This window comes from Nothobranchius furzeri, chromosome 2 (assembly GCF_043380555.1).
Source record: "Nothobranchius furzeri strain GRZ-AD chromosome 2, NfurGRZ-RIMD1, whole genome shotgun sequence".
Lineage (NCBI taxonomy): Eukaryota > Metazoa > Chordata > Actinopteri > Cyprinodontiformes > Nothobranchiidae > Nothobranchius > Nothobranchius furzeri.
Genome location: NC_091742.1, coordinates 100,258,133 through 100,284,636, shown reverse-complemented (window position 1 = coordinate 100,284,636; position 26,504 = coordinate 100,258,133). Strand labels below are relative to the sequence as shown.

Below are 26,504 nucleotides of genomic sequence, written 5' to 3'. Positions count from 1 at the left end.
TGGAACGTAGATTGACCGGTAAATCGAGAGCCTGGCTTTCTGGGTCCGCTCCCTCTTCACCACGACAGATCGGCTCGGCGTCTGCATCACTGCAGACGCTGAACCAATCCGCCTGTCGATCTCCCGATCCCGATCCCTCCTACCCTCACTCGTGAACAAGACCCCGAGATACTTAAACTCCTCCACTTGAGTTAGGACCTCTCTCCCGACCAGGAGTTGGCAAGCCACCCTTTTCTGGTCGAGAACCATGGTCTCAGATTTGGAGGTGCTGATCCTCCATGATCAAAATATAGTATTGATACATTTTTTAAGTTTTCATGACATTTTGGGCATGAAATCCACACTGAATCCAGCCTTCTGATGGGATCCGTTTAATCCTGATTGTCTGGATCAAAGTGATCCAAATCACTGAGTGGCTTAATGGACTGACCTGAATTGGAATGTTTACTATGTGAAGTGCCTTGAGACGACTCTTGGCAAGTCATGCACGCTTTTGTGCCTTCCCACTTGAGAGGGATAAACATCCACCCAGAGTTGAGGAACTGGATTTCACTCAGAGACTGAAACGATGGTCTACTTTTTGCTTTTATGTTTATTTTTCAGCATGTCAGCTCGGGTCAGGTCAGGTGAAAAACCTTCAAACAAGCAAACATACACCCTTAAATTAGTTTTACAGTTTTGCAATTTGCTACAAGCATTTTCTGATTCTATAAATAAACAAAGTAATTATCTCACTACTTGGCAAATAACACCAATGTTATGGTGAAACCAAACAAATCACCCAGAATCTCAATTGTTTGGACCACGCCTAAGCAAACAAACAATCAGGTCAACAGTTTCTTATTTAACCAGCAGCAAAGTTCATACACAACCAGCATGTGTTATAAATGTATCTTACCGGCTGCCTCTCTGATATTTAGTTCTTAACAGACATTCTGAATGGCTGACTCAGAACACCATGCTCTCTGGTAGTTACCTCTCAGTGGTGCATCACCTTTATTGTTCCCTGAGGAACCCCTTCTGCTGAAGATGGTTCCTACTCTGAAAAAAATCCAAGCTTGGCTTGACAACTATTGTTGCTATTAAAAAAATAAAATAAAATAAAAAATTTAAATATATATTTATTTTTTTTATATATATCTATATAGATAGATGGATGGATAGATAGAGATACATACAAAAGAGGTCTGAAAAACCCTAACTAAAGGTTTGACCCGAATCAAAACCAAGATTGGATTACGTGATCTAATCTGATTATGTAATCTGTTTTTTCTTTTGAAAACCCCATTTTCAAGACTTGATCCAAACCTTTATCAAAAATCCTAGTGGCTTACATTTGAAAAACTGGGCCCTGGAGATATCTCAAGACTAGACGGGTCGTATTGGAGCTAATCTACGGATCCTGGTACCTTGAGGTCCATGTCCATCCTAACCTTGTGACTCCCTGGATCAGAAAGGGGATCTCCACAAAAGGGCATCGTAGGCTCAACAGATTGCGCCGGGTGATTTTATAAACAACTCTCTAGATCCTGACCAACCAGCCGATTTACTTTTACAACTCAGACTTCAGATACAAAGAACGGTTTTGCTAAAACATGTTGCTTCCATTACATCTCACACATCACATTACATTTCATGAGCTACGCTACACTGAAATAATTCTAAACTCAAAATATAGGAAATAGAAAATACCTTAATTATAATATGCAAACTAATTAGAACCAGAAAGCTCAACTGTCATTGCCCAAGAACAGGAAGTGGTGCCAGCACAATGAAACTGTAAAGGTTCTGCTCCTAATATTTACACCAGTAAAGAAAAAGGAAAAATCACAGCATAAAAGAAAGCACAATAAACAGTGCTGGCATCTGAAAGTATAATAATTACAACAAGGTTTTTAGTGCACATGTGCATTGTGAGTGGTGATCACTTGGGGAAATTAATTGTTCTTCAGACTTTAAATAAAACCTTGCTTTTGAATTGTGGTTGAAAAAATATTTAAAACAAAACAGTCCCAGAAAATGAGAACGCTTCACTAACGGACGACATTACGCACCTCTCTGGTGGACTTTGGTACTGCATGCAATTCATAAGCGTGTTTTTTTACTCTTCAAAAGTCAAAACTAGATTTGGGGCTTTTCAGAAAACATCCGGGGCTTAAGCCCAAGTAGCCAACCCTAACCCCGCCCCTGACCCTCACACTTGTCCTCAACACCAGAATCAGGTGGGCAAAGCAGAGTGGCACTAGCTTTCCGAACTAGCTTGTTCAGTCTCGTCCTGTCTCGGTCATAGCTGCCTGCAACCCAACAGGCCACCAAAGAAAGAACAAAGCCAACAACAGAACGGTAAATTGTTTAGCAGAAGGGAATTAACTCCGAAGGACCTCAGCCTCCTCAGAAGGTGGAGGTGGCTTTGGCCCTTCTTATACAGAGTATCAAAAGGGCGTTTATTCACTCTGCTTCTTCTTGTGGAAGGTGGAAGAAAATTAACCGAACCTAACTCCTTCATACATTTAAAACCAGATTGAGAAATTTTGAGACAGATTCCCTGTGTTACAACTGCCTTCTATAAGTGTGTATATAACCATCTGTGTAACAGAAATTTTGTAACTTAACTTTTGCTGCCCCTTGGCCAGGACACCCTTGAAAAATAGGTTTTTAATCTGAATGGGATCTTCCTGGTTAAATAAAGAATACATAAAGTCTGGTAAAATGTTATATTGATAATCTAGGGTAATCTGCATCAATAGGACAGCCAACAGAAGTACAACACTGGCATTAAGAATATGAAAACAACAGGAACACTTGTAATTAATTGGATGCTTTGTTCCCTGTGTGGACTCTCGAGTGGCTGTTTAAACTACTCTTTTGGCTAAATCTTTGTCCACAGATCTCACAAATAAAAGGCTTCTCTCCTGTGTGGACTCTCATGTGTGTCTTTAAATTTCCTTTTTCACTAAATTTATTCCCACAGAGCTCACAAGCAAAAGGCTTCTCTCCTGTGTGGACTCTCATGTGTGTCTTTAAACTTACCTTTTCACCAAATCTTTTCCCACAGAGCTCACAAGTATAAGGCTTTTCTCCTGTGTGGACTCTCATGTGTGTGCTTAAATTTCCCTTTTCACTAAATCTATTCCCACAGAGCTCACAAGCAAAAGGCTTCTCTCCTGTGTGGACTCTCATGTGTATTTTTAAACTACCCCTTTTGCTAAATCTATTCTCACAGAGCTCACAAGCAAAGGGCTTCTCTCCTGTGTGGACTCTCATGTGTGCATTTAAACTACCCTTTTGGCTAAATCTTTGTCCACATAGCTCACAAGCAAAAGACTTCTCTCTTGTGTGGACTCTCATGTGTCTGTTTAAACTTCCCTTTTCACTAAATCGTTTACCACAGAGCTCACAAACAAAAGGCTTCTCTCCTGTGTGGACTCTCATGTGTGCGTTTAAATGCCCCTTTTCACTAAATCTATTCCCACAGACCTCACAAGCAAAAGGCTTTTCTCCTGTGTGGCCTCTCATGTGTGTTTTTAAACTACTCTTTTGGCTAAATCTTTGTTCACAGAGCTCACAAGCAAAAGGCTTATCTCCTGTGTGGACTCTCATGTGTCTGTTTAAATGTCCCTTGTCACTAAATCTATTCCCACAGAGGTCACAAAAAAACGGCTTATCTCCTGTGAGGATTCTCGTGTATGTGTTTAACTTTTCCTTTTGGCCAAATCTTTGTCCAGAGAGCTCTACATTTTTCTTCACTTTGACACATTTCTTATTAACCCCACAGCCAGAAGACTTCATTCCTGAATGACTTGTCACTCTTACATGTTTCTGTAGAGACCGCTTATGGAGAAATTCTTTACCACGTTCAGGGCAGTGAAAAGATTTGACAGCCTTAACATCTGATTTAGAAGACCTGCTCTCATTCTGGTCTTTGTCACTGTCTTTAGTTTTAGGCTCAGAGGCTGAGAAGAGTTTCAGTTTACAGTAAGAATTGTTCCCATTCTGGTCATATTCATCCTCACTGTCTTCAGTCTCTGAAGAGTGGGAATCATCTTCATAAGGATTTAGATCTGGACTCCTGGTACTTTCTGCTCCTCCACAGTCCTCTCTACCACTTGCTGCTTTCATCTGGTCAGTGGTGCTGCTGGCTGAAAGATTTCTGTCTTTAGGTTGGGGCTGATCAAACTGTGGCAACTGAACTTTTCCTTCCTCAAACTGGCAAGAAACTGCAGGGAATGAAGTCCTGGTGGCATCAGTCTCCATCTCATTAAGCTGCTCCCACATTTCTTTAGTCGTGTTGAGGGGCTCCAGATCCTTCTGGTTAACACCAGACCTCAGTTGTTCAGGAGCTGCTTTTTAAATCAGCATCAACCGCTGAACATCTACAGGGAACACAAACACATTACAAACAATGTTAACCTTACATATACTAGAATGATGGGCCAAAGCAGTAAAACTGGGTGTGTGTGCACCAGAAACAAGTGCAACAAATGATAGTGGTTCACACTGACTTTGGATTTTATTACTAAAAGATCTGCTTAGTTTAATTGTTAAAATAGTAGCAGCTTGTCACCTTAGTGAAAACCACACATACACAGCAAATACAAGAGTGTTACTTTCCAGAGGTTGACGATGTAGTTATATTTTACACCACAGAGTTTAAGACTTTAATGCACTTCCTGTGTTGATACAGCGACTCCTACTGGTGTCAGTTAATTAATAGTTAAAAAATGTTTGACATTTTATATTTAAAAACATCTATTTGGTGCATTTTGACAAAAGAAAAGTAGAGTAATAACCTTTTAAGAATACATAATAAAGTATCTTCACATGTTTATGGCATTAAAATCATATATTAAGAGTTAAAAATGTTATTGTGTAGAGGGGCGTAGCAAGCTTTTTTTTAGGTGTGTGGGGTGTTGAGATTTTTGATACACACACATGTACACACACATAGGTTGAGACCTTGCACTAGTGTTGATCATCACTTCCTGCGGTAAGACGTTTTGCGTCACTTCCTGTTTTCAGTGTTGCACTCCGTGTAGCTGTTCGGTGTTTATGGCTTGCTAAAATTGATGAGATTTCTCAGTACTGGTACATTTCTGAGTTATTGTAGCACATAAGCACACTAAAAACACATTTTATGTTGTTCCACCTAGCTTTTAGGGAAACATTTGAGTTCGCACGCAGTTTATTTGGTGTTGAAAGGGTTGCTCGCCCAGTTAGCTTAGCCTCGGCACGGCCATGGCTACTTCTGTCTTCAGCGACGCACCCACTGAGTCGACTGATCACTGGCAGCTCCATAGTCAGAAACGTGGCATTAGAGACTCCAGCAACCATAGTTAAATGTTTACCTGGGGCCAGAGCGGGCGACATTAAATCTTACCTGAAACTGCCGGCAAAGGATAAGCGTAAATACAGTAAGAATGTTATTCACGCTGGCGGTAACGACACCCGGTTACGCCAATCGGAGGTCACAAAAATTAATGTTGCTTCGGTGTGCAAGTTTGCCTAAACAATGTTGGACTCTCTAATTTTCTATGGCCCCCTGCCTGATCGGACCAGTGATGACATGTTAAGCCGCATGCTGTCCTTCAATCTACACACACCTACACCCCATCTCTGCCAGTTAAATAAAGAAGAAAAAACCATCACCTGACCTCATCATTGCTTGAGAGTTACATCTGCATTTAACTAGTGCACTCTCTGTGATCACCACCTTGGTGAACCGGACACTTGTCTTAGAAATCTAACAAACTGGTCCTTCAAGCCGGATAAGGATGATTACTGAGTGAAGATGAATTATGACCCCCCCTTAGAGAAGGTGTACGTCCACAGAGGACTGTACGACTACCAGGATGGATGACTGATTATGAAGGATATACACTGCCACCCACTGCTACTGCTGAACAGCCCAAGGTTAAAGAGAGATAGGTTGAGAAGACATGAAGCTAGGGCCTCACCGAGACCCCTGGTTCAATCGGAGGTGTGGGACAGACACCAGTGTCACCCACCATCCCCCTCGGGATCATGAACATTGTACAGCAGCTGCAGGAGGATAACAGGGGACTCCAGCTGACAGTTAAGGACATGAGGAGACAGATGGATTGCCAAGCCACTGTAGAGTCATGAAGGGACTGTTATCCACCTAAAGGTCATTTCCCCTCTCTCCTCATGAAGAACTAATCTCCTAGAGATACAGTTAATCCTCTAATATTAGACTGTATTTAATTAACTGCCGGGTATCATATTTTGGCCGGTGTCGGAGTCGGCGGAGGTGAATAATGGCCGGTGTTTTATTGTGGCTGGGTGGAATGTGGTAACAAGCAAGTATGGGGGGCGGTTGTGTCATCCGTCTCACTTTTGATTTGCCAGTGATAGACCGCGAGGGTAACTTTAACCGTGCAGAGACGAAGAGGAGGCGAAAATTTGATATCAAGTTCAAAGAGAACGTGCTGATTATGCTGCAGAACACTCTGGTGAGCAGTAGCAGGGGTTGTATGAACTAGTCACTAGTCGACTTCACCGCTCTATAGTGACTTTTTATGCCTATCATCGACTAGTCGCTGTCACGTGATAATGACCGGCAAGATGCAGTCCACGGAAAAGACAGCAGCCTGCTGTCAGCAGGTGACGAGCTCCTGCGTGTCGGGAGGCAACGCGCTGTGCCAGAGCGTCGGTACTGACACCCGCCGTAAAACGGACATTTAACCAAATTGTGACGTTTACCCTCTTGCAATTTAACCTTCCCCTCACCCCCATCCTAACCTCATATTAAACAGCTTGCACATGCAAAGCTCTGATTGTTGAAGCCCTCCAGACATCTGCGTCCTGAGCACGGCCACAGTAACATTATCAAATCAGGTGTCGCCACCTCAAAAACTACTTTAACACGCGATCGTTCATTATGGCTCATTTCCTTTTATGTTTTCTGTCTTTTATTCTTTTATTTGTGCCTGATGCGTTTCGCTGCTGTGGATCGGGGCGCATCACCTGTTTTGTCCTTGGTGACGCACCTAACTGATGTGGCCGGCGAGCACTCAGCAGTTTTTGCGGTCGGTAGATCTTTTAGAACTGCAGTTCAAAGGTAACTCATAAGGTGAATATATATGAACCCAGGTAGCAGTTTTTTCTTTAGGATTGAGAGGAGATGCTGGAAGATAATAAACAGACAGGACAGAAAAATAGTCAAAAACAAGCTAGTTTTTGTACCTGGTGGTTGCAACAAACAGACACCATTGAAGGTAATCAGAAGTGAGGAACAGAAAATGAAATAATTATTTTAATGTTTAGAGCAGCAGGAACTCCCAGAGGCTGCAGGCGCATCAGTGAGTTTGCAGCAGCTGTGCGGAGGGCTGAAGCAGAAACTACCGTTGTTAAAAGAAATGTGTTTAACTTTGAAAATGTGGGCGCAATATTAATTGTCAAAAACTCCAGCGAACCATTAGTTCATTTTGCTCAAATAGAAATTGAGGCCTGCCTCTAATTCTGGTCCTCCTTCCAATAAAGGCCTGGAGCTTGATGAGCTTGAGTCAAATACAGGCCCGGGCCTGTATTAGAGGATTTACGGTATTGCTCAAGGCCTTTGATGCCTCTGCATCTAAACTGTTTTAACTAGCTATTTGCCTCCTCCTACAGCTCAAGAGAAGACCAAGAAGAACTATTTTAGAAATCAGAAGAACTCTATTGAATAATAATTAAATAACGTCTGTTAGTCCAATAATAATGTGAGCCCAATGTAAATCAATCTGTGAAATGACAATGTTTATTACTCTAATTATAATACTATAATCAGTAGTATTTGTATAAGAATATAACCTTAAACAGCTGCACTAGACGCTAATGACACACATAACGTTATGTCACATGACACATTTCCTGTTTCTCATCCAATCAGAGCTTTCATTCTGACGTGTGGCGTGGCTTTGCGTGGTGTTTATACAATCCCCTTTTGTAGTCAAATCCTGATTCGACCATAAATCAAAACATCTGAATTATAAAACTAATTCCCACGTCACCCTTAACTCAGTTCAAATGTTCTAGAGTTTCGAGCCGGCCACTCGTGACTTTTTAACCACAAAGAACCTTGACAAGCTGGATAATAAACCTGTTGCAAGCTACACCTGAACACAACGCTCCTTCAGAGTAAAAGCTGAACTCACTGACCCTTCAGGGTCCCGTTGACGCTGTCACCACCTGTCGCTTACCTGGAGGCATTCCAAGACTAGTCTGTCGTACCGTACGCGGTTTCATCGGCTCCGGTACCAAAAGGGGGTCCGAGGACCTGACATTCTGGATCTGAACGGAGGTCTCCACCAACGGTATGTAGAGCGGCAATATGGCGTCTGAATGTGGTTTTGAAACTCCGACTGTAGCTTAGAGCAAAACATTCGCTTCCACGCAGAACTAATGCTTCCCCGAAAACGAGAGTTCTGATAACAACATTCCACATACACCATCCATCTTGCCTCATTCACACCTAGATCCATTCATCACACAAGAGTGTTTAGAGTTAGTTAGCCTTGTTTTAAACTGTTTAGAAATAAATCTTCAATCAATCAATCAAAGCTTTATTTATAAAGCGCCTTCCGCAACCCTGTCAGGAAGCCCAAGGCGCTGAACATGGTACAGTAGAAGTACAAATATAGTGAATAAATCAAAAATAAAAGCAATTCAAAAATAAAAGCAATTCAAATTAGAAAAAAAGGTGAAACATTCTAGTACAGGACAGATGGGTAAAACAAGGGATAGAGTGAACCAATGAAAACTGTGAAATAAATTCAACGTAAAAGAGGGCCGAAACAAACATGTTCAGGAAACGCCAAGCGGAGGAGGTGGGTTTTTAGGCGACTCTTACAGACTGGCAGAGATAGGGACAGCCTAACTGAGGGTGGCAACTGGTTCCAGAGTGACGGTGCTAGGACTGAGAAAGCCCGGTCCCCGCGAGTGCGACACCTAGAACAAGGGACAGCGAGCAGGCCTTGGTCAGAGGAGCGCAGAGCGCGTGATGGGGAATGTTTGTTCAGGAGTGTGGCTAGATGGGGACCACCACCCTGGAAGAAATTGTAAACAAAGACGAGGATTTTGAATTGTGCACGATAGCAAACCAGAAGCCAGTGCAGGGAGGCCAGAACCGGACTGATGTGGTCCCGTTTCCTGGTCCCAGTCAGGAACCTAGCTGCGGTGTTCTGCACAACCTGTAGGCGATGCAGTGATGACTGACACAACCCTGCATAGAGAGAGTTGCAGTAATCAAGCCTAGAAATTACAAATGCATGCAGCACCCGCTCCAGATGGGCTCTCGACAGCATAGGCTTGATTTTTGCAAGGCGTCTCAGGTGAAAGAAACTGAACCGGATCACTGAGTTGATGTGAGCATCAAATTTAAGTCCAGCATCAATTTTCACCCCCAAACTGATAACAACTGGTTTTGAGAAGGGAGAAAGAGGGCCAAGATCAACATAACAACCCACATTCCTGCTGTTCTTAAAGTTTAAAACTTGTCTCTCTCTCTCTCTTGTCTCTGGGTTAATACGAAGTGTTATCTAATCCCTGCAATAAAAAGTTCTGATCTTCTGGTTAAAGAAATATTCAAGATCCATAAGATTGATTTCACATTTCCTATGGAATCTCACATTTTATGATTCATTACGTAAGATGTAACTAATGAATCGTTACACCACTACATTAGAATCAACAAGCCATAGGTTTGCACAGCAACTAGAGAGCTACATGTCATCAGATGATACTTGGGCCTCCTCACATATGACTCAGCCATTCTACTTGAAACGGGAGAACAGTATATCCTCCACCAAGGAAGCAGCTGAAGAATGGCCTGTACCTCCACCTCCAGTCTTCCTCCCAATGGACTATTCAGATCTACCTGAGGTACAGTTTGCTCCACCCCCACAAACAGCAGCCACTGCACAGGAACTTGGCCAACATCTACAAGAGCTACCGTTACAAGAAACCAACATTACAGCAACTAAAAGTCCAGACTTTCAGCCCTGTGCACCACAGTCCACCCCCTTAACTCAGTCACGTGCTGGTCCTAGTTTTGACACTAACATGTTTCTCCCAGATCAAGTGTTGGCTCCTACTACAGCTATAGACATGAGGGAGAAGACCTACAGAGGACCATCACCATCAATACCAGAGTTCATAAAGGGTGACCCCAGGCAGTTTGCCAGATTAAGACTTGCTTTGGACAATATTCTTCCCAGTGATGCAACTGAAAGGTTCAAATGTCAAGTGCTATATGATCATCTTAAATTCAAAGAAGCTCTATTGATTGCTGACTCCTACAGTAACTCCCCTCGCCCCTACTCTGACATGACAGCCTCACTCATTGAACATTATGGTCAGTCTCACTAGTTGTCACTTCAGAGAATAGCAGAGCTTATGGATGAGCCCAACATACATCCTAGTGATGTAACAGGATTCAGGAGGTTTGCATTGAGAGTCCGTGCTTTGGTCGGCATGTTAGAGCAACTGGGGAAAGATGGGCAGAGGTACAACGTGGGTCCCATGTAGCAAGACTTACAAGAAAGCTACCGCAAGATCAGCATGCTGCCTTTCGCTGCTACCTCTACTCACGGAAGGATGGAATGCCCTCACTGAGAAACTTCACAGAGCGGTTAAGAGTATGAGCTGATCATTCAATAGGGAGGAAAACTAAAGAGACAGGATGAACATAAAAAGAGACAAGAGGACCAATCAAAAGCCTACGACTGTGCTGCATGGCACAACACATAATGTTGACCCCCAGAGGTCCTTGACCATAACTCCTTGCACGTCCGAAACTCAAGACAAGCTCAAGACGTATTGTCCATATTGTAGGAACACACTACACTTCCTGGATCAATGTGCCAACTTCAGACTACTTACAAAGGCACAGAAGTCCACTTGGATTAAATCATATAACCTCTGTTGGCGTTGGGGACGACACCATCAAGCTGCTCAGTGTCGGCTTAGAGTGCAATGCAAGACATGCAAGAGGAAACACTTAGAGGCCTTACATTAAGTAAATCTGAGAGCTGCCACTGCCAAACCCCCCACAGAACCGGTCATGGAATTGGAGAGTAAAACAGCTACTGATGTGCTCTATTTGGACTGTCATGCTGGTTGTAACCAAGTGCTTCTGAAAATAAGTTAAGTGCTTCTGCGGAATGGTGATCACACCCTAGAGACATTTGCCATATTGGATGATGGATCTGAGAGAATGATCATTCTCCCAGAGGCTACTCAAAGGCTCCAGTTACAGGGCACCTCCAAGAATCTTACTCTACGTACTGTAAGACAAGAGAAGATTGAGAACATTGCATGGTGCATCAGTGACAGTAAAAGTTAAAATCTCCCCTGCCAGCCAGCCATCTAAAACTTTTACCATTGAGAGCCTTCACAGCTGATGACCTAGGTTTGGCTACACATTCATACTCTGTGGAAGCACTTCAACAAAAGTATAAACACTTGAGAAGGCTTCCTCTACAGCCTTTTACAACTGCACAGTGACTTCTTCTGATTGGCTCAGACTGTCCTCATCTAGTCACATCCATCAAACCTGTACGCCTAGGCCCACCTGGTGGTCCAGCGGCAGTGTAGGCTGGGTTGGGCATTACAAGGACCAGTCCCTTTTCCTCAGCTCTCCAAGCAACCACAACAATGCCTCTTCCTCTCAACTGCTTCTCCTCAAACAGAGCTTTTTAGTCAAGTAGAAAGACTCTGGCAACTCGACACTCTGCCATATAGAAGTGAGAAGTTGGTGACAGTCTCGAATGGAAGAGCAAGCTATGAAACTGTTGGGAGGAAAAGACAACAAGACTGAATGTTGAAGGAGTAAACAGATATGTAACCCCTCTTCTGCGTATCACAGACATGCCTATACTCCAATTAACATCTTAAGTAGTACTTTCTAGTCTTCGAAGTATGGAGAAGCACCTCAGCTGAGACCCAGGAAAGGCTGAAGCATACCGAGCAGACATCATAGAATTAGTAACGGCAGGTTACGTAAAAGAAGTGAGTGAAGAGGAGATGAATGCTTCAAAAGAATCACGGTTCATCCCCCACCACATGGTAACACACAACTGAAAGAACCGCGTGGTGTTTAATTGTTCATTCACCTACAAAGATCAGAACATCAATGAGCTGCTGTTGCCAGGCCCAAGCCTGGGGGCCTCTCAGCTTGGTGTGCTGCTACGCTTGAGAGAACACTCCATCGTCATTAGCAGTGACATTAAGGGGATGTTTCACCAGGCGAGACTGCTGCCTGATGATAAGACCACAGCTACGTTTTATCTGGCGTGAGCTACAAAGACACACCCATCCCAAGGTGTATGAATGGCAGGTGCTCCCATTTGGGACGTGTTCATCGTGCTGTGCAATTTATGCACTTTAGAGACATGTCCACGTTCACAGTCTCAAGGGAGACAATGTTCGTGACTCCATTGAGAACTTCTACGTGGACAATTGGCTACAAAGCTTCTCCTCCCCAGATGCGGCTAAAAGGGTTATGAATGAACTACAGTCACTATTAACGGGTGGAGGATTCGAACTCAGGCAATGGTCCAGCAACATCCCAGAGCTCATTAGCCATCTGCCAAAGGAGTTAAGGTCAGAGAGTAGCAAACAAGGGCTGAATCAAACTCACACAAACCCCCGAGAACTAGCTCTGGGATTGCGTTGGATGTGCTTTTCTGACATTCAATGCAGTACATATAATATTAGCCTGTATTTAATTAACTGCCGGGTATCATATTTTGGCCGGTGTCGGAGTCGGCGGAGGTGAATAATGGCCGGTGTTTTATTGTGGCCGGGTGGAATGTGGTAACAAGCAAGTACGGGGGGCGGTTGTGTCATCGTCTCACTTTTGATTTGCCAGTGATAGACCGCGAGGGTAACTTTAACCGTGCGGAGACAAAGAGGAGGCAAAAATTTGATATCAAGTTCAAAGAGAACGTGCTGATTATGCTGCAGAACACTGGGGAGCAGTAGCAGGGGTTGTATGAACTAGTCACTAGTCGACTTCACCGCTCTATAGTGACCTGTTATGCCTGTCATCAACTAGTCGCTGTCACGTGATAATGACCGGCAAGATGCAGTCCACGGAAAAGACAGCAGCCTGCTGTCAGCAGGTGACACGCTGCACGTCAGGAGGTAACGCGCTGTGCCAGAGCGTCATTGTTGACGCGCTCCAGACATCTGCGTCCTGAGCACGGACAGTAACATTATCAAATCAGGTGTCGCCACCTCAAAAACTAATTTAACACTCGATCGTTCATGTCAGCTCATTTCCTTTAATGTTTTCTGTCTTTTATTTGTGCCTGATGCGTTTTGCTGCTGTGGATCAGGGCGCATCACCTGTTTTGTCCTCAGTGACGCACCTAACTGATGTGGCCGGCGAGCACTCAGCTGTTTTTGCGGTCGGTAGATCTTTTAGAACTGCAGTTCAAAGGTAACTCATAAGGTGAATATATATGAACCCAGGTAACAGTTTTTCTTTAGGACTGAGAGGAGATGATGGAAGATAATTGTTAGGTATTTTCTATATGTTCCTTTTTGAGTTCTAAAGAATGTCTTCTCCTGTAAGCTCGTTATCTCTGTTATCTCTGGAATGCGGTGTCCTGGGAGATGAGGAGCCTGTAAGTCTGTAACTTCAGAAGGCCCACCTTCTCTGTCCTGGTTGTCAATAAAACCCCTGTGAAGTGACTGATAGACATGGGAACAGCTCCGGAGGGGGTTGACCCAGCGTCTTCTCTCCGCTGTTTGGCAACACAGTGTAAAATGAAATCCTCTTTGTGTATGTCTGTTTATTTCAGGTTCAAGGGTCACGGAAAATACGAATAACCAATCTAATTTCTCTGCGTGTCAGGAGTCTTTAAGGTAATATGGGATGAATTAAAAAATTACCTATCAATAATAAACAGGCAGGACAGAAAAATAGTCAAATAAAAACAAGTTAGTTTTTGTACCTGGTGGTTGCAACAGACACCATTGAAGGTAATCAGAAGTGAGGAATAGAAAATGAAATAATTATTTTAATGTTTAGAGCAGCAGGAACTCCGAGAGGCTGCAGGCGCATCAGTGAGTTTGCGGCCACTGTGCAGGGGGAGGGGGGAGAGGGCTGAAGCAGAAACTACCGTTGTTAAAAGAAATGTGTTTAACTTTGAAAATGTGGGCGCAATTTTAATTTTCAAAATCTCCAGCGAACCATTAGTTCATTTTGCTCAAATATAAATTGAGGCCTGCCTCTAATTCTGGTCCTCCTTCCAATAAAGGCCTGGAGCTTGATGAGCTTGAGTCAAATACCGGCCCGGGCCTGTATTACAGGATTTACGGTATTTTTCAAAACGCCCCTTAAACTTAAAGCAGTCAAACATATTCCTGGATGAAGTAAAGCTTGTTCTAGTACCAGAAATTAAATATCTTGGGGTCATTCTAGACCCAACATTATCCTTTAAGAGTCACATAAATAAAGTGTCCCAGGTACTTAAATTTAATAATCGAATATATTAATAATCTAAACATGAATGTTGCAAAAACTTATTTTTTCTCAATGATCATCTCTCATATGGACTTAAAACTTAAACACTTAAAACTATTGAAAACATTTATAAAAGTTTAAAATTACTTGACAAAAAACCGACTTCCCACCACCACTGTCATGTGTTAAAAAAACATAAATTACTGAACTTCAATAACTTAATGAAACTTTAAAAAGTCTGTTTAATATATACAGTGGGGCAAAAAAGTATTTAGTCAGCCACCGATTGTGCAAGTTCTCCCAATTAAAATGATGACAGAGGTCAGTAATTTACATCATGGGTACACTTCAACTGTGAGAGACAGAATGAAAAAAAATCCATGAATTCACATGGCAGGATTTTTAAAGAATTTATTTGTAAATCAGGGTGTTAACATGTTAATACAAATGCTACAATGTCAAACAGATCAGATGTGTGCAACTAAAAACTAAAATACAAAAAAAGACTTGAGCTCACATGAAATGTATCCAGCTAAATAATCACACAAGGTCCCGGTTTACACTCAGGAAAGTTAGCATTTCCGCATGTTCAGGAGAAAGGCTTGCTCTCTTTTGAGAGCAGATGTTCCCAGCTGCAGATAAGATCCGCTCAGATGGCGTTGAAGTGGCAGGGATGCACAGAAAGGATTTGGCAAGCTTAAAGAGAGTGGGGAAACCACCCTGACTTTTCCCGCCACCATTTGAGAGGATCATCTCGCTTAGAAATAGCAGCTTCACCAAAATACACCTGCAATTCCCCTCTCACTATCTGGACCCTTCTGTCCTAGGCATCTTCTTCCTCTTCCTGCTCACTCTCATCATCACTCTCTGTGTCAGACTGAAGGAGGGCATCCAGAGCACCGGATAGAGGCCCATCCATGTTTCTCTTCAAGCAGTCTCATTGCTGTCACCATATTTAACCCACTGTCCTGAACTACTGCTTTTATTTTAACAGGAAGGATTTCAAACTTAGCTAAAACCTCTTCTATCCAAGTCATTATATTTGTACTAGTGTGCCTCTTCTCTAGAGGCATGGTGGCAAGGTTGAAGCTTTTCATGTTCCAGTCTTCACTCAGAAAACGGCAGGAAACACCAAGGTACGCCTCTGTAGCACGGCTGGTCCACACATCAGCGGTCGGGGAACCAGTCACAGCTCTGAGGGCCTGCTTTACCTTAAAGACAAAATATATTACAGTTAGTTCATTTGCCAATGTATTGTTAATTCATAAAGCAGGTTAGGATTTAACACGGAGAAAAAATAAATAATATGCTTTAACTTATATTAGATTCTAAATTGCTCAGTCAGCAAACTTTACTCTATCATAAAATGCATACAATTCTATTTTTTTCTTGAATCCAGATAGACACATACACACGCACACACACACACACACACACACGAACACAGATACACACCTTTTCAAAGGTCGTCTCATTTCCTTTCCATCAGTGTGGTGAAATGTGATCGGCCTGGTAGATACTTCTCATAGTATTCTTGGATGAACATCTTGATCATATCTTTAAAACCTTGATCGCCAACCATGGAAAGAGGTCTCATGTCCGTTACCAGCATGTTCAAAATGGCCTCGGTCAGGGCGTTAGCTTGTTGCGGTGTGCACTTGGTTGGCCTTGTGAGAAACTCGTCCATTGTCGAAGAAGAGTGCTTTCTTTTAGCACTGTAATGTAGCGGGATAAAATAAATCATTAGTGTTTGAAACATTAGAGCTAATACGGGACATACATACATGTTAAACGTATAATCACCATCACTACTGCTGTTGCTACACATATGATGCTTGCAGCTAAAAGGTACACTTACAGAGGCGACTCTTTGTTCTCCACCGTCACGTGCTTCCTCTTAAGATGCTCGTGCATCGCCGATGTAATCCCGTGAAACGAGTTTCACCTTACAGAGTTTTCACTCTACTTGCTTCTCAGTTGTTATCATAAAATGCTCCCAAACCTACGAGCTCCGTTGTCGATTTGCCATGATGCGTTTTTTCTCCGGTGATTCTACGCGAACGCTGAGCTGGAGTGGCACTACAGCGCATGTGCCTCGACTTATTTAAGCAGCGGGGCAGGAAGCAAACGTGCCGAACGTGCTGAAAGTGCCAAGCATGCCGAACGTGCTGCAGCAGGCGAGATTTTAAAAATGCTCATACAATAAACGACGCGTCGACTGTTAAATTAGTCATAGACTTTTTTTTTGTCGACGCGCCGACTGGTCGTGGCAGCCCTAAAGATTATACATTTTTTTAATAATTAGCACTTTTAATATTGCACTTAGTTTGCTACCTCAGCCTGCTTCCAAAGATTGTTTAATAATTTCCCATTAAAATAATGTTTTCCTCATGTTGTTGAGAATATACTGCAGGGTGAAGACTGCTGCTGGGTATGAGTGTGGGCTGAACGGGTGCCAACTATTGAAAGATTACAAACATTTGAAATAATTTATCTATCTATCTATAAAGAACGATGAACTAGTTGGTTTTTGGTTAAGTGAATTTAGTTCAAAAATGTTTAAATTATGAACTAAGAAACAAACTAGTTTGTTTTAAAATGTATGAACTGAACTCTGAACTAGTTTGTTTTTTAAACGAACTTTCCCAACACTGGTATTCAGACATGAAAACAGGTCGGGGGGGGGGGGGGGGGGGGGGGAAGGTGGGAGTAATGCCTCGAGCAAACGTGTGAGGGTGGGTCAGGGGTGGGGGGGGGGGGGGGTTTGGGCCCTTAGACTTGACATAACTTTTCCCTACCATATGGCACCCATGTCTGTTAAAGTGACAATCTCAATTTAGTATACATGAAATTACAGTGTGAACATAAAGCACCTTTAAAAGTTGAATGTGGAACACACACTCTGGTGACATCTAGTGATAGCTGCAACAACCGAAAACATTTTCCAGCTCTCAGGGTGTTGGTTCTCTGCTGACACAGTACGCGACTGGCCAGCACCATATCCAGTGACAAATCGTACAGGGAATTAGCTCCTCAGCCTTCATCAGTTTGTGCAAATTGCTAAATAATTCACTTTAATCTGCTAGGTTCAAACAGAAAAACATCTAAAACCTTCAGCAATCATGCCGTGGAGGCGGCCAGCCTTGCTGGATTAGGAATGAGACTACCAACGTCTCCACTGAAATGTGCAACAGCACAGCTTTAATACAGGTTTAAGTGTCAAAGAGTTATTATTCTAAAACAGACAATAAAGTGTTATCTATCTATCTGAACAATATATTTAACGCCACTCTAGTTCTTCCTTAAGGGACTTGATCATTTTTTCTTTTTCTTTGCCTGCGCTAGTGTGTCCATGGCTTGCTTTCGCTGTTTTGCCACGTCTCAGCCTTGCCCTTTTCTCTTCTTCAGCCTTTTGGTCTGCTGAGCACTGTTAGATACTTGGGGGCCATACTTTCTCTGCTTTTGCTGCTTTTCTGTCTGGTCCATCTTCAGCTGGTGTTTGTACGTGGCTGCTGCAGAGCTTATGTTTTTGCATAGTGCTCGGTCCACCTCCTCATACTTCACATCCTCTCTCTTGAAGAGCTCCACAGCTGTCTTCTCCCTGGACTGCAAAGTGTACTTGACCGTCTGTATTAAATGTAGATATATTCATGTTGCCACTCCTTTGATCAATTACATTGTTCATCAAACTAAAAGAGGACTCTACTCTTGGCCCATGAAAGATAGAGAGTCAGCATTTAACCAACACACTGAGTGTAGGGTACTTGTCTGGCTTGTCAGACATGACCCCACCACCCCACCATGTTATCTCCCTCTTTGAAACTGGGATGGCTCAGGTCAACGTTTAACTTCAGGAGCCCTCTCTGGATGTCCTGATGTGCTGGCAAGAGATGTTGCAGCATACCACTCAGTCTGCCATTAAATAAGAATTAGAAGTCAGTGTAAGGACATGAAAAAACAAAAATCCCAAATTAGCTGGTTATAATGCCTTAAGAAAATCCCTTTAAATTTCATTCTTACTTCTTCAGCTGGATGGCTGACTGTGAGTGGCCTCTTTCAAGTGGGTCCAGAGCAGAAAGGGCCATCAGAGTTGGACTGGCCCAGAGGAGCTTCTTCTGGAGGTACAATGCCGTGGTGGTGTAAGCTTTTCTGAAATTTGCCAGGAACGGCATTAACAGCTAAAACATGATGCCAAAAAGGGATTATTACTTTATGCCTTAAAAACGATGGAGAAAAAATAATCAAGCAGATTAGGCAGGATGCTTACAGCATGAATGGGATTCTGGCTCCTGAACCTGTCAGCCTCCTGGCCTACATGTACCGTATTTTCCAGACTATAAGCCGCTACTTTTTTCCCACGCTTTGAACCATGCGGCTTTACTGAAGATTTTCCTTCACCTGCCACTAGGGGGCGCTTTAGCAGAAAGTGAAACCGGTGGAAGTCAAAAGTGGAAATTGAAGAAAGTGCTCATTTTAATTTAGCACATGCAAGCAGCCGGCACGACAAATAATTCTTTTCAAATCCATACCCCCTCATCATGGTAACTACACGTATGAGTTCATATGATGCCACATTTAAGTTGAAGGCCATCGATCTGGCAGTAAAGGAGGGAAACAGTGCTGCCGCACGTAAGCTTGGCATGAATGAATCCGTGGTTCGGCGCTGGAGACGGCAGCGGGAAGAACTCAATCAAGCCAGCTTCACCCGGGGATGATGACAGCAACACGGACATCTGACATCGCCACAGAAAAGGTATGTGACGAAGCTCTTCTGAGGCTGTTCAACTCCGACACTGAAGAAGAGGACTTTAATGGCTTTAGTGCGCAGGAGGAAGATGAGAGCGAATGACTTCTTCTGGTAGGCAAGTGTGTTTTATTTACTAACCAGGCGTGTTTTGTGTACAGGTTTTTATTTTCTAACCATCCAGGGCTTGTTAATGCTGTGTCAGCGCTGTTCTTTTCTTCCAAACATGCAAATGACCGGTAATAACGTGTCAGTGCTGTTTTTATTTTATAACATCCAGAATGTATGAATGCTATCAGTGCTCACCAGTGTTTAAAATTTGTTTTGTTGAATTAAAACAATGAAAAACCTCCGTGTAGCGTCTTCCTGTCTAATTATCTTAGGTTATGGCCGTACATGTGCTGTGCGCCGGAGACCTGCATGTGGCTGCTGCGCCGCGGCTTGTATTCGAGTGCGGCGTGTGTGTGTAGAAAACCTTTTTTTTTGTTGGTGCGGCTTATATTGAGGTGCGCTCTATAGTCTGGAAATTACGGTAACTTTTTAAAATCACAATTGTCTTTTTTTGTGCTCATTTTAAATATATTTTTAACCATTTTCCAAATTCTTTTTTACAATTTTTGATTTTGTGAAGCGCCTCGTGATTTTTATCTTGAGAGGCGCTATAGAAATGATATTTTCTTCTTCTACTACTCCAAGGACCATTGCCTAGAACACATGGATGAATGAATGAATTTTCAAAAATATATTTAAAAAAATGTGATGATGCTGCCAGTGACATTTCCTGGTAGTGTGCTCCTATCCTAAATGGTGATGCTGTCTGTGCTGACGGACATAGCAGGCTAAAACTTACCTCTGCATTTGCTATGCGATTCACCGCTGATACAGGCATTTTTGCCTGGCACTGCTCCCTGATCATTTCTGGTCCCTGGCTTACAAGATCCTGGCTTCTTGATGCGGTCTCTCTGCTTGGAAGAAAGGTGCTGGCCACACTGTGTGTTGATGCGATGACCTGCACCTTCTTCTTGTGCGTCTCCGTTTGACAGTGCGCCTGCAAAGCATGGCTGCCCTTGTTACCATAGTTAACTGTGAAAACCCCTGCTTGCTGATCTTCCTGAACACATCTGACGGATGAAAAGACAGCTCTTGTCCTTGAAAGAACCCTTGTTCAATTTCCAATCCAGACATTATGTGTTTGCTTGATACATTTAATTTCATAAGTTCAAAACAATAAAAATAAGGCCTACTCTAACCCACAGAAACTGTGTGTTTTAGCATAGTTTTTGGATTATTTGTGAGGAAAGAACCAGAAGGGTGTGCAGACTGATTACTACGTCACAGGCTGTCCACCCGAAGATACGCGCTACCTCTGGAAGTTGTTATATTACTGCTTGTTTTATGTTCACATGACAGTTAGCTTATAAACGGCTTGTAGAATATCGTTATTATACTGTAAACAAGAAATATCTCCCATTGTTTACAGTCATTCACGGAATTATGACAAATGGTCTTTTTAATAAATAAATCACGATAAACACTGTATATTTATACTACAGTTCTGGATTTTTTGAGAAATATCACCCATTTAAAATGAACCGAGCTTTAAAAGCGTGTTACTAGACTATAAACAAGAGCCAAACTGTCGTAACACGCTGCAGCAGGGTGTCGACGAGGAAGCACAGATAGTCAGAACACCGGTTCCAACCGAGCTACTGCCAGCCGCGGACCGGATCACAGAAAGAAAACCAACATAGTGTAACGAAAAGTCAGTGTTAATCAACCTTACCTTTAGCCAAGACTCGAACCTCTCAGCATCCATCCGACCAAGCCCAAATCAAATCGCCGAGAAAAAGATATATTCCGTTGCAACTGTCCTTGGGTCCGCTCCAGGTCAGCTCACTCGCGCTCTGATCAGCACAAACCAATCAGGTAGCAGTATTCCGAAAATCATGTATTGACCCTCTGCATGTGACGTCACATGTGACCGCCCCCTTCGCCATGATGGACGTCAAAAAGACTGTTTACACCCGTAGAAACGCCAGTGAAGGTAGTCAAAACAAGCCAGTTTGAAGCCTTTTATTGAGTTGATTTGACAGTAAAATGGTTTTAGCTTGCTGCGTGGTCGGCTGCACTAACAGACGAGGACGTAAACTCAACTCGTTTTGTTTTTTAATAACTTTGATGGAGACTGAGGACGGAGATGAACTGCAGCGTCAAGCGGGCTAGCAGCCCTCAGATTTGCAGCGAACATGTTTTTAGCGGGTAAGATTAACGTTGATTTATTTCACGAGGAAGACGGGGACAGGGATAAATGTGATGTGTTTATAGTAGTTATTGATAATCCTGATGGACGGGTGTTTCACCACGGAGGATGCGCTCCGTCCACTGTAGTGTAAAGCGAGACAATTATTAACAATATTAAAGCTCCGATGTATGATTACGTGTGTTAAAATGACGTTATTTATTTATTTATATGAGCGTCGGCGTTCAGAGAGCTTCTCATTCCGGTGTGAGAGCAGCAGCTGAACCCGGTAACACCAGCAGCAACAGAAGCTGGTAGGGACCCGGACTTTCTAACAATCAGCTTTGGTGTAAAGTGAAACGCTGTTTATAACATAAACTTATAAATCCAGAGGGGTGAATTTAGGCAAAGTCAGCAACATGTTTACATCAATGAACAGCTGCAGAGAGAACGTAAGCTAACGTTGGTAAGCTAGTTAACATATGAGCCCCGCTAGATGCGCTACTTCTTCTGATAACTGAACTGGGCATGAACCAGTCAAAGGAATGCTGGAGGAGTTTTGTTTTTGTTTTGATCTCAAAAACAATTTCAGGCTCTACTTTTCCCTTTGTTTAGTACTCGTGTCGCTCACTGTTTACATGCTTTTGCCGTCCACCATGGCGGACCCCCGTGATTAGGTGACGTCGGTATAAAGGATCAATAGCAGATATGCTACGTTTACAATGCTCGTTGTAAGCCAAGCGGCTTGTTCTATTATTTTGAAATCAGGTAAACCTTCTTGTCTTGCATCAGGTTCCAGCGGATCATTTTTATTATTCATTCCAGTTTCTAGTGTAGGGTCTCAGGAATGGTGCCTGTCAGGAGGATTAAAAGTCCACCACAGGCTGAAGATCAGCGTCAGCCTGAAGAAGCCGGCAGCCGTCGGCGAAACTGTAGCTACAAACAGGTAAACAAAACTGTTTCTGTGTTTAAAAAAGAACGAAAGAATGGATGGTACACAAATGGTAAGAAAACATGAGATTATAAATAAGGAGCTAAATCTAATTCTCCATTAAGACCTGGGAAATTAGCAGCTTTTAGTGTGTAAATCCAACATGATTCTCTTTGCAAGAGTTTTTAAGCCCATCTCCTCCTCTAATTGAAGTTTTTAAATGTTCATCCCTGTGATTTTAAGAGTTACAGCTTCCATTTGTCTTTATAATGCACTGCCATAGGATACAGAGGATTACCACATCTGACTGATTGTGTTCTGCTAGTCTTGCTTTTAACTTACGTTTAGTTCTCCCAGTATAGAAGCAACCACACGGGCATTCTAGTCTGTAGACCACGAACGAAGTATTATGATTGATGAAAGTATTAATGTAAAAAGTACGTCCTGTGAAAACATCAGTTAGTGTTAGTCATGTTGTCACAGTGAACACAGTTTCCACATTTATAGTTGCCTTTTCGAGTTGATAACCAGCTTTTATGTTGCTGTGGAGGAAGGTGACTTTGAACAAGCTGATCATTTAATGTTGGGGCTCGTCTGAAGCTGATAGTAGGAGTATCTGAGAGCTTCCCTAAGAACACTGTCACTTTTCAGTACGTCCCAGTTTTTTGTAATTATTTTTTTGATCTTGTGGGCTTGATCACTGATTTGGGTCACAAAATAAACACCATCTGATCTTTGTAGGTTCTTCTCTTTGGGTACCAATAGCTGTTCTCTTGGCAGGCGTTTAGTCTTATTATACGCTAGGGCTGTCGTGGTAACCGCAAAAATGAAATATCGCGATATGAAGAAGCCCACCGCGCTGCATCATGGGCCACCGCGATTACTCAACTTGGTTCAACTCAATGATGCATGTTGAGAAGGATGGCTGCACTGGTATCAAAACGAAACGTTACTTCGCTCCTTTGGGAGCGCTTTGGTTTTCAGTACGTCAGCTGCTGCGCAGACAGGGTCCTTGGCCGAGACGGAGCTGCCACCAGTGGCAAAAAATAAATAAATAATAAACGCTCGGAGACCTCCTGAAGTCCCGGACAAGCACTGCTTCTGCAACCGTCCCGAAGAGAGTTTGAGCCGAGCTGGAGCTCACTCGCTACCTGCAGGAGGAATGCATCCACCCTAAAGAAAGCCCCTGACATGGTGGAGCGGAGAGATTCCCTTTGCTCGCCAGAGTCGCACGCAAGTTGAGTTCGGAAGCGAGCGGGGCCGGACCGGACCGGAGGGGAGCGGAGGTAGTGGAATTTGGGGTAAGTGCAACGAGCGCACCATCCGAGAGGGTTTTCAGTGTTGCTGGAAATGTTGCCACCCTTCTCAGATCCTCTCTCAAACCGTATATGGTTAACATGCTGGTTTTCCTTGTAGGTAACAAGGACGTGACCGAGCTATAAATCACCGTCATTCGTGTGTGTGAAAGTGAAATGATAGTGCGCCCGCCCCCCGGCGCGCGCGCGCCCGGTACATGTAATTTTTTATGCTTGATTTTAAACAACTAAACAAAATGGGGACTTGTTTCTTATTTGTTAGATGCTGCAGCCAAATTTGCATTTAAAAGTTTAACCTTCTCCTGAATTTTGTTGTTTTTAAGTTCAGTCGGACTCCGACTGTCGGAGAAACAAACGTTACTGCGATCTGTGTTGTTACTGCCCTTTGATCTGCATTCAGTAAAGCGTTATAAAAGAAGGCACGGCAATTTTTAACCTTTTTTAAATGTGTAAACATTATGTTTAGATAGTACTGCAATAAAAAAAAGGACTGCAATAATATCGCATACCGCAATATTAAGCCACCCTGAATAACCGCAGGGGGAATTCCTCAACCGCGACAGCCCTATTATACGCTTTGAGTATCGTTCTTTGTTGGTATCCTCTTGTTGTAAAGCTCTGGCCCATAACTGTAGCATTTCTTTCTAATTCTTCTTCTGTGTCACAAATACGTCTAAGTCTTTGAAACTGACCAGTGGGAATGATGTTTATTAACCATGATGGACGGAAACTGTCTGCTCTGAGGATTGTATTACGGTCAGTAGGTTTTCTAAAAATAGAAGTGTGTAAATCTCCATTATCAGATTTTGAGATTTTTATGTCTAGGAAATTAATTTCTGATGAGGAGAAGTCTAGGCTGAGTTTCAAACTTTTGTTCAGATATAAATGGAATTGAAGTAGTTCTGATTCTGACCCAGACCACAGCAGAATAATGTCGTCAATGCATCTTCCCCACCACATCATCTCAGCAGCATAGACATTACAATCAAAGTATACGTAGGTTTCTTCCCAAAGTCCCATAGAAAGAAGCATGCTGCCATTGCTGTAGCTTTTTTCTGTCTAAAAGACTGGTTCTGAAACAGAAACACATCGTTACATAGAGTCCACTTGGCCAGCTGAAGGATGAAACAAGAAGGAGGCATATCTTCTGAATGTCTTTGGTCCAGGTAATAGGTTAGTGCTTCTAGTCCTTCTGTGTGGTCAGTGTTAGCGTACAGCGCCTCCACAACCATAGCAGCAACAAGTCCAGGTCCTATGTTCCGTATATCATTCAGTTTGTTCACTACTTGAGTGTCTTGGCATAATCAGTGGCAATGACTCAATCACAGAACCAGCCTCACAGTTTGTAGATTTTTTCATTAAACCATTTGTTTCAGAACTGCCTTCTTTTGTTCCAAATACTACACAAGTAGTAGAAACGCGTCGGCATTGATGTTTTTAACCATTTGAGCCATGTACTAATAAAGGCTTTTATTTTGTATCTCCTGAGTGCCTCAGATCTCCTTTTGCCAACATTTATATAGATTATCTTTTAATCTGCTCCTTTTCATTCAGGTATGTGTAAGTTGTATTGTTTTATTCCTTTTGTTACTGTTTGTTTAAAATAACAAAGAAATAAATGAAATCAAAAATAAGGTAATTAAATCTTCTTATCACATAAAACGTTTATGGTACTTTTGTTAATCCTCATGTTTTACACAGAGAAGCTAAAGATTTGTTCTCTACCTTAATGTGTTTGCTGTCGGTTTCATCAGAGCATCTCACGGGTGTTACTGTGCTTCCTTCTTCTGCCGTACACCTGTGGATGGATGGAGAGGTGATAAAATAATTATATAAACTACGCAGCAGATTTGCAGTCACTGTTTTACTTAAATTACATTTAAATAAGTAGAAGTGGAGAAAGCTGCAGACATTTATGTTCTCACATGCAGCATCTTGACACAAACGAGGACTCTAGTGGACATAAAAGCTATGAAACATGTGTTAGACGTAAATTTACACTCACAGATCAGTCATATTGTCTTATTCATGCTATGAAGGAGTGAGTAGAAGATGCTGCATGTTTGTTACTAAAACCAAAAGTGAAGATATTAACGGGAAATTACATGAATGACTAAGTTGATCCTGATCGGTTTGTCACCGGTTATTTCTTCATAACGTCACGTTTCACGTTCATTTCTGTTAATGTAGCATTAGCATAGCATGCTATTAGTGCTAACAAAGGGCGGTGACGTGCACAAGCATGAAACAACGCAATAATCCAGTTCAATCTTTCTAACCAGACAATAAAACAAACCCTTCGTGTTGCTAAGACGATGCGATACGAAGCAAGAAGAATTTGTCCAAAAGATAAATATAAACCTTAGCGTAGCGTCGATTTTCAGGCCGCGTGACTGCCGCTGTCGGATCTGCTCGGGTGAAAGATCGGCTAGGGATCCTTCGAGAGTCGATGACGTCAAAGTACGGCAAATCCACTCGGACAAAATACACTACACATCTTTACACCATGGAAAGAATTTAGCAGTTTCGTTATTAAAATAATGTTTCTTACGACGTACGTTTGTCGGCCAACCAGTCCAGAAACTATATTGTTCAAATTTTTTAGGTATCATATGATTGTTTCATTTGTATTAAAGTTATTTTAGTTACAAGGGGCAGATATAAGTTTTTCTTCTCCGCTGTTATTCATAATGGTTGTGGAGATGCTCACAATTCTAATTAAAAATAGCAATGTGGCCGGAATTGAGATTATGGATAATTCATTAATAATTATTCAACTTGCAGATGACACTACTCTTTTCTTA

The 26,504-nt window shown here is 42.5% G+C and overlaps 1 protein-coding gene across 3 annotated transcripts; it reads right to left on the bottom strand.

Moving 5' to 3' along the window:
• Positions 1-574: 574 nt before the first annotated feature.
• On the bottom strand, positions 575-26,266 carry LOC107372689 (gastrula zinc finger protein XlCGF57.1). 3 transcript variants are annotated; one of them, XM_070548605.1, is made up of 5 exons: positions 26,062-26,266; positions 20,998-25,498; positions 20,065-20,262; positions 18,491-18,648; positions 17,645-18,382 (listed from the first exon to the last, which is right to left on the bottom strand). In XM_070548605.1, exons 2-5 carry the CDS (start codon positions 21,028-21,030, stop codon positions 18,247-18,249), a joined length of 525 nt encoding a protein of 174 aa, XP_070404706.1. In that variant the 5' UTR covers positions 21,031-25,498; positions 26,062-26,266; the 3' UTR covers positions 17,645-18,246. The 3 variants fall into 3 exon arrangements, with proteins under 3 accessions (XP_070404705.1, XP_054593527.2, XP_070404706.1); XM_070548604.1 differs by lacking the exons at positions 17,645-18,382; positions 18,491-18,648; positions 20,065-20,262 and adding exons at positions 575-4,373; positions 25,578-25,669 and having other exon boundaries at positions 25,426-25,498; positions 26,062-26,097; XM_054737552.2 differs by lacking the exons at positions 17,645-18,382; positions 18,491-18,648; positions 20,065-20,262 and adding an exon at positions 575-4,373 and having other exon boundaries at positions 25,426-25,498; positions 26,062-26,194.
• Positions 26,267-26,504: the final 238 nt, after the last annotated feature.

Excerpts from the sequence above, each read along its gene's own strand:
- LOC107372689 (XM_054737552.2), bottom strand. The coding sequence starts at position 4,275 with ATGTGGGAGCAGCTTAATGAGATGGAGACTGATGCCACCAGGACTTCA.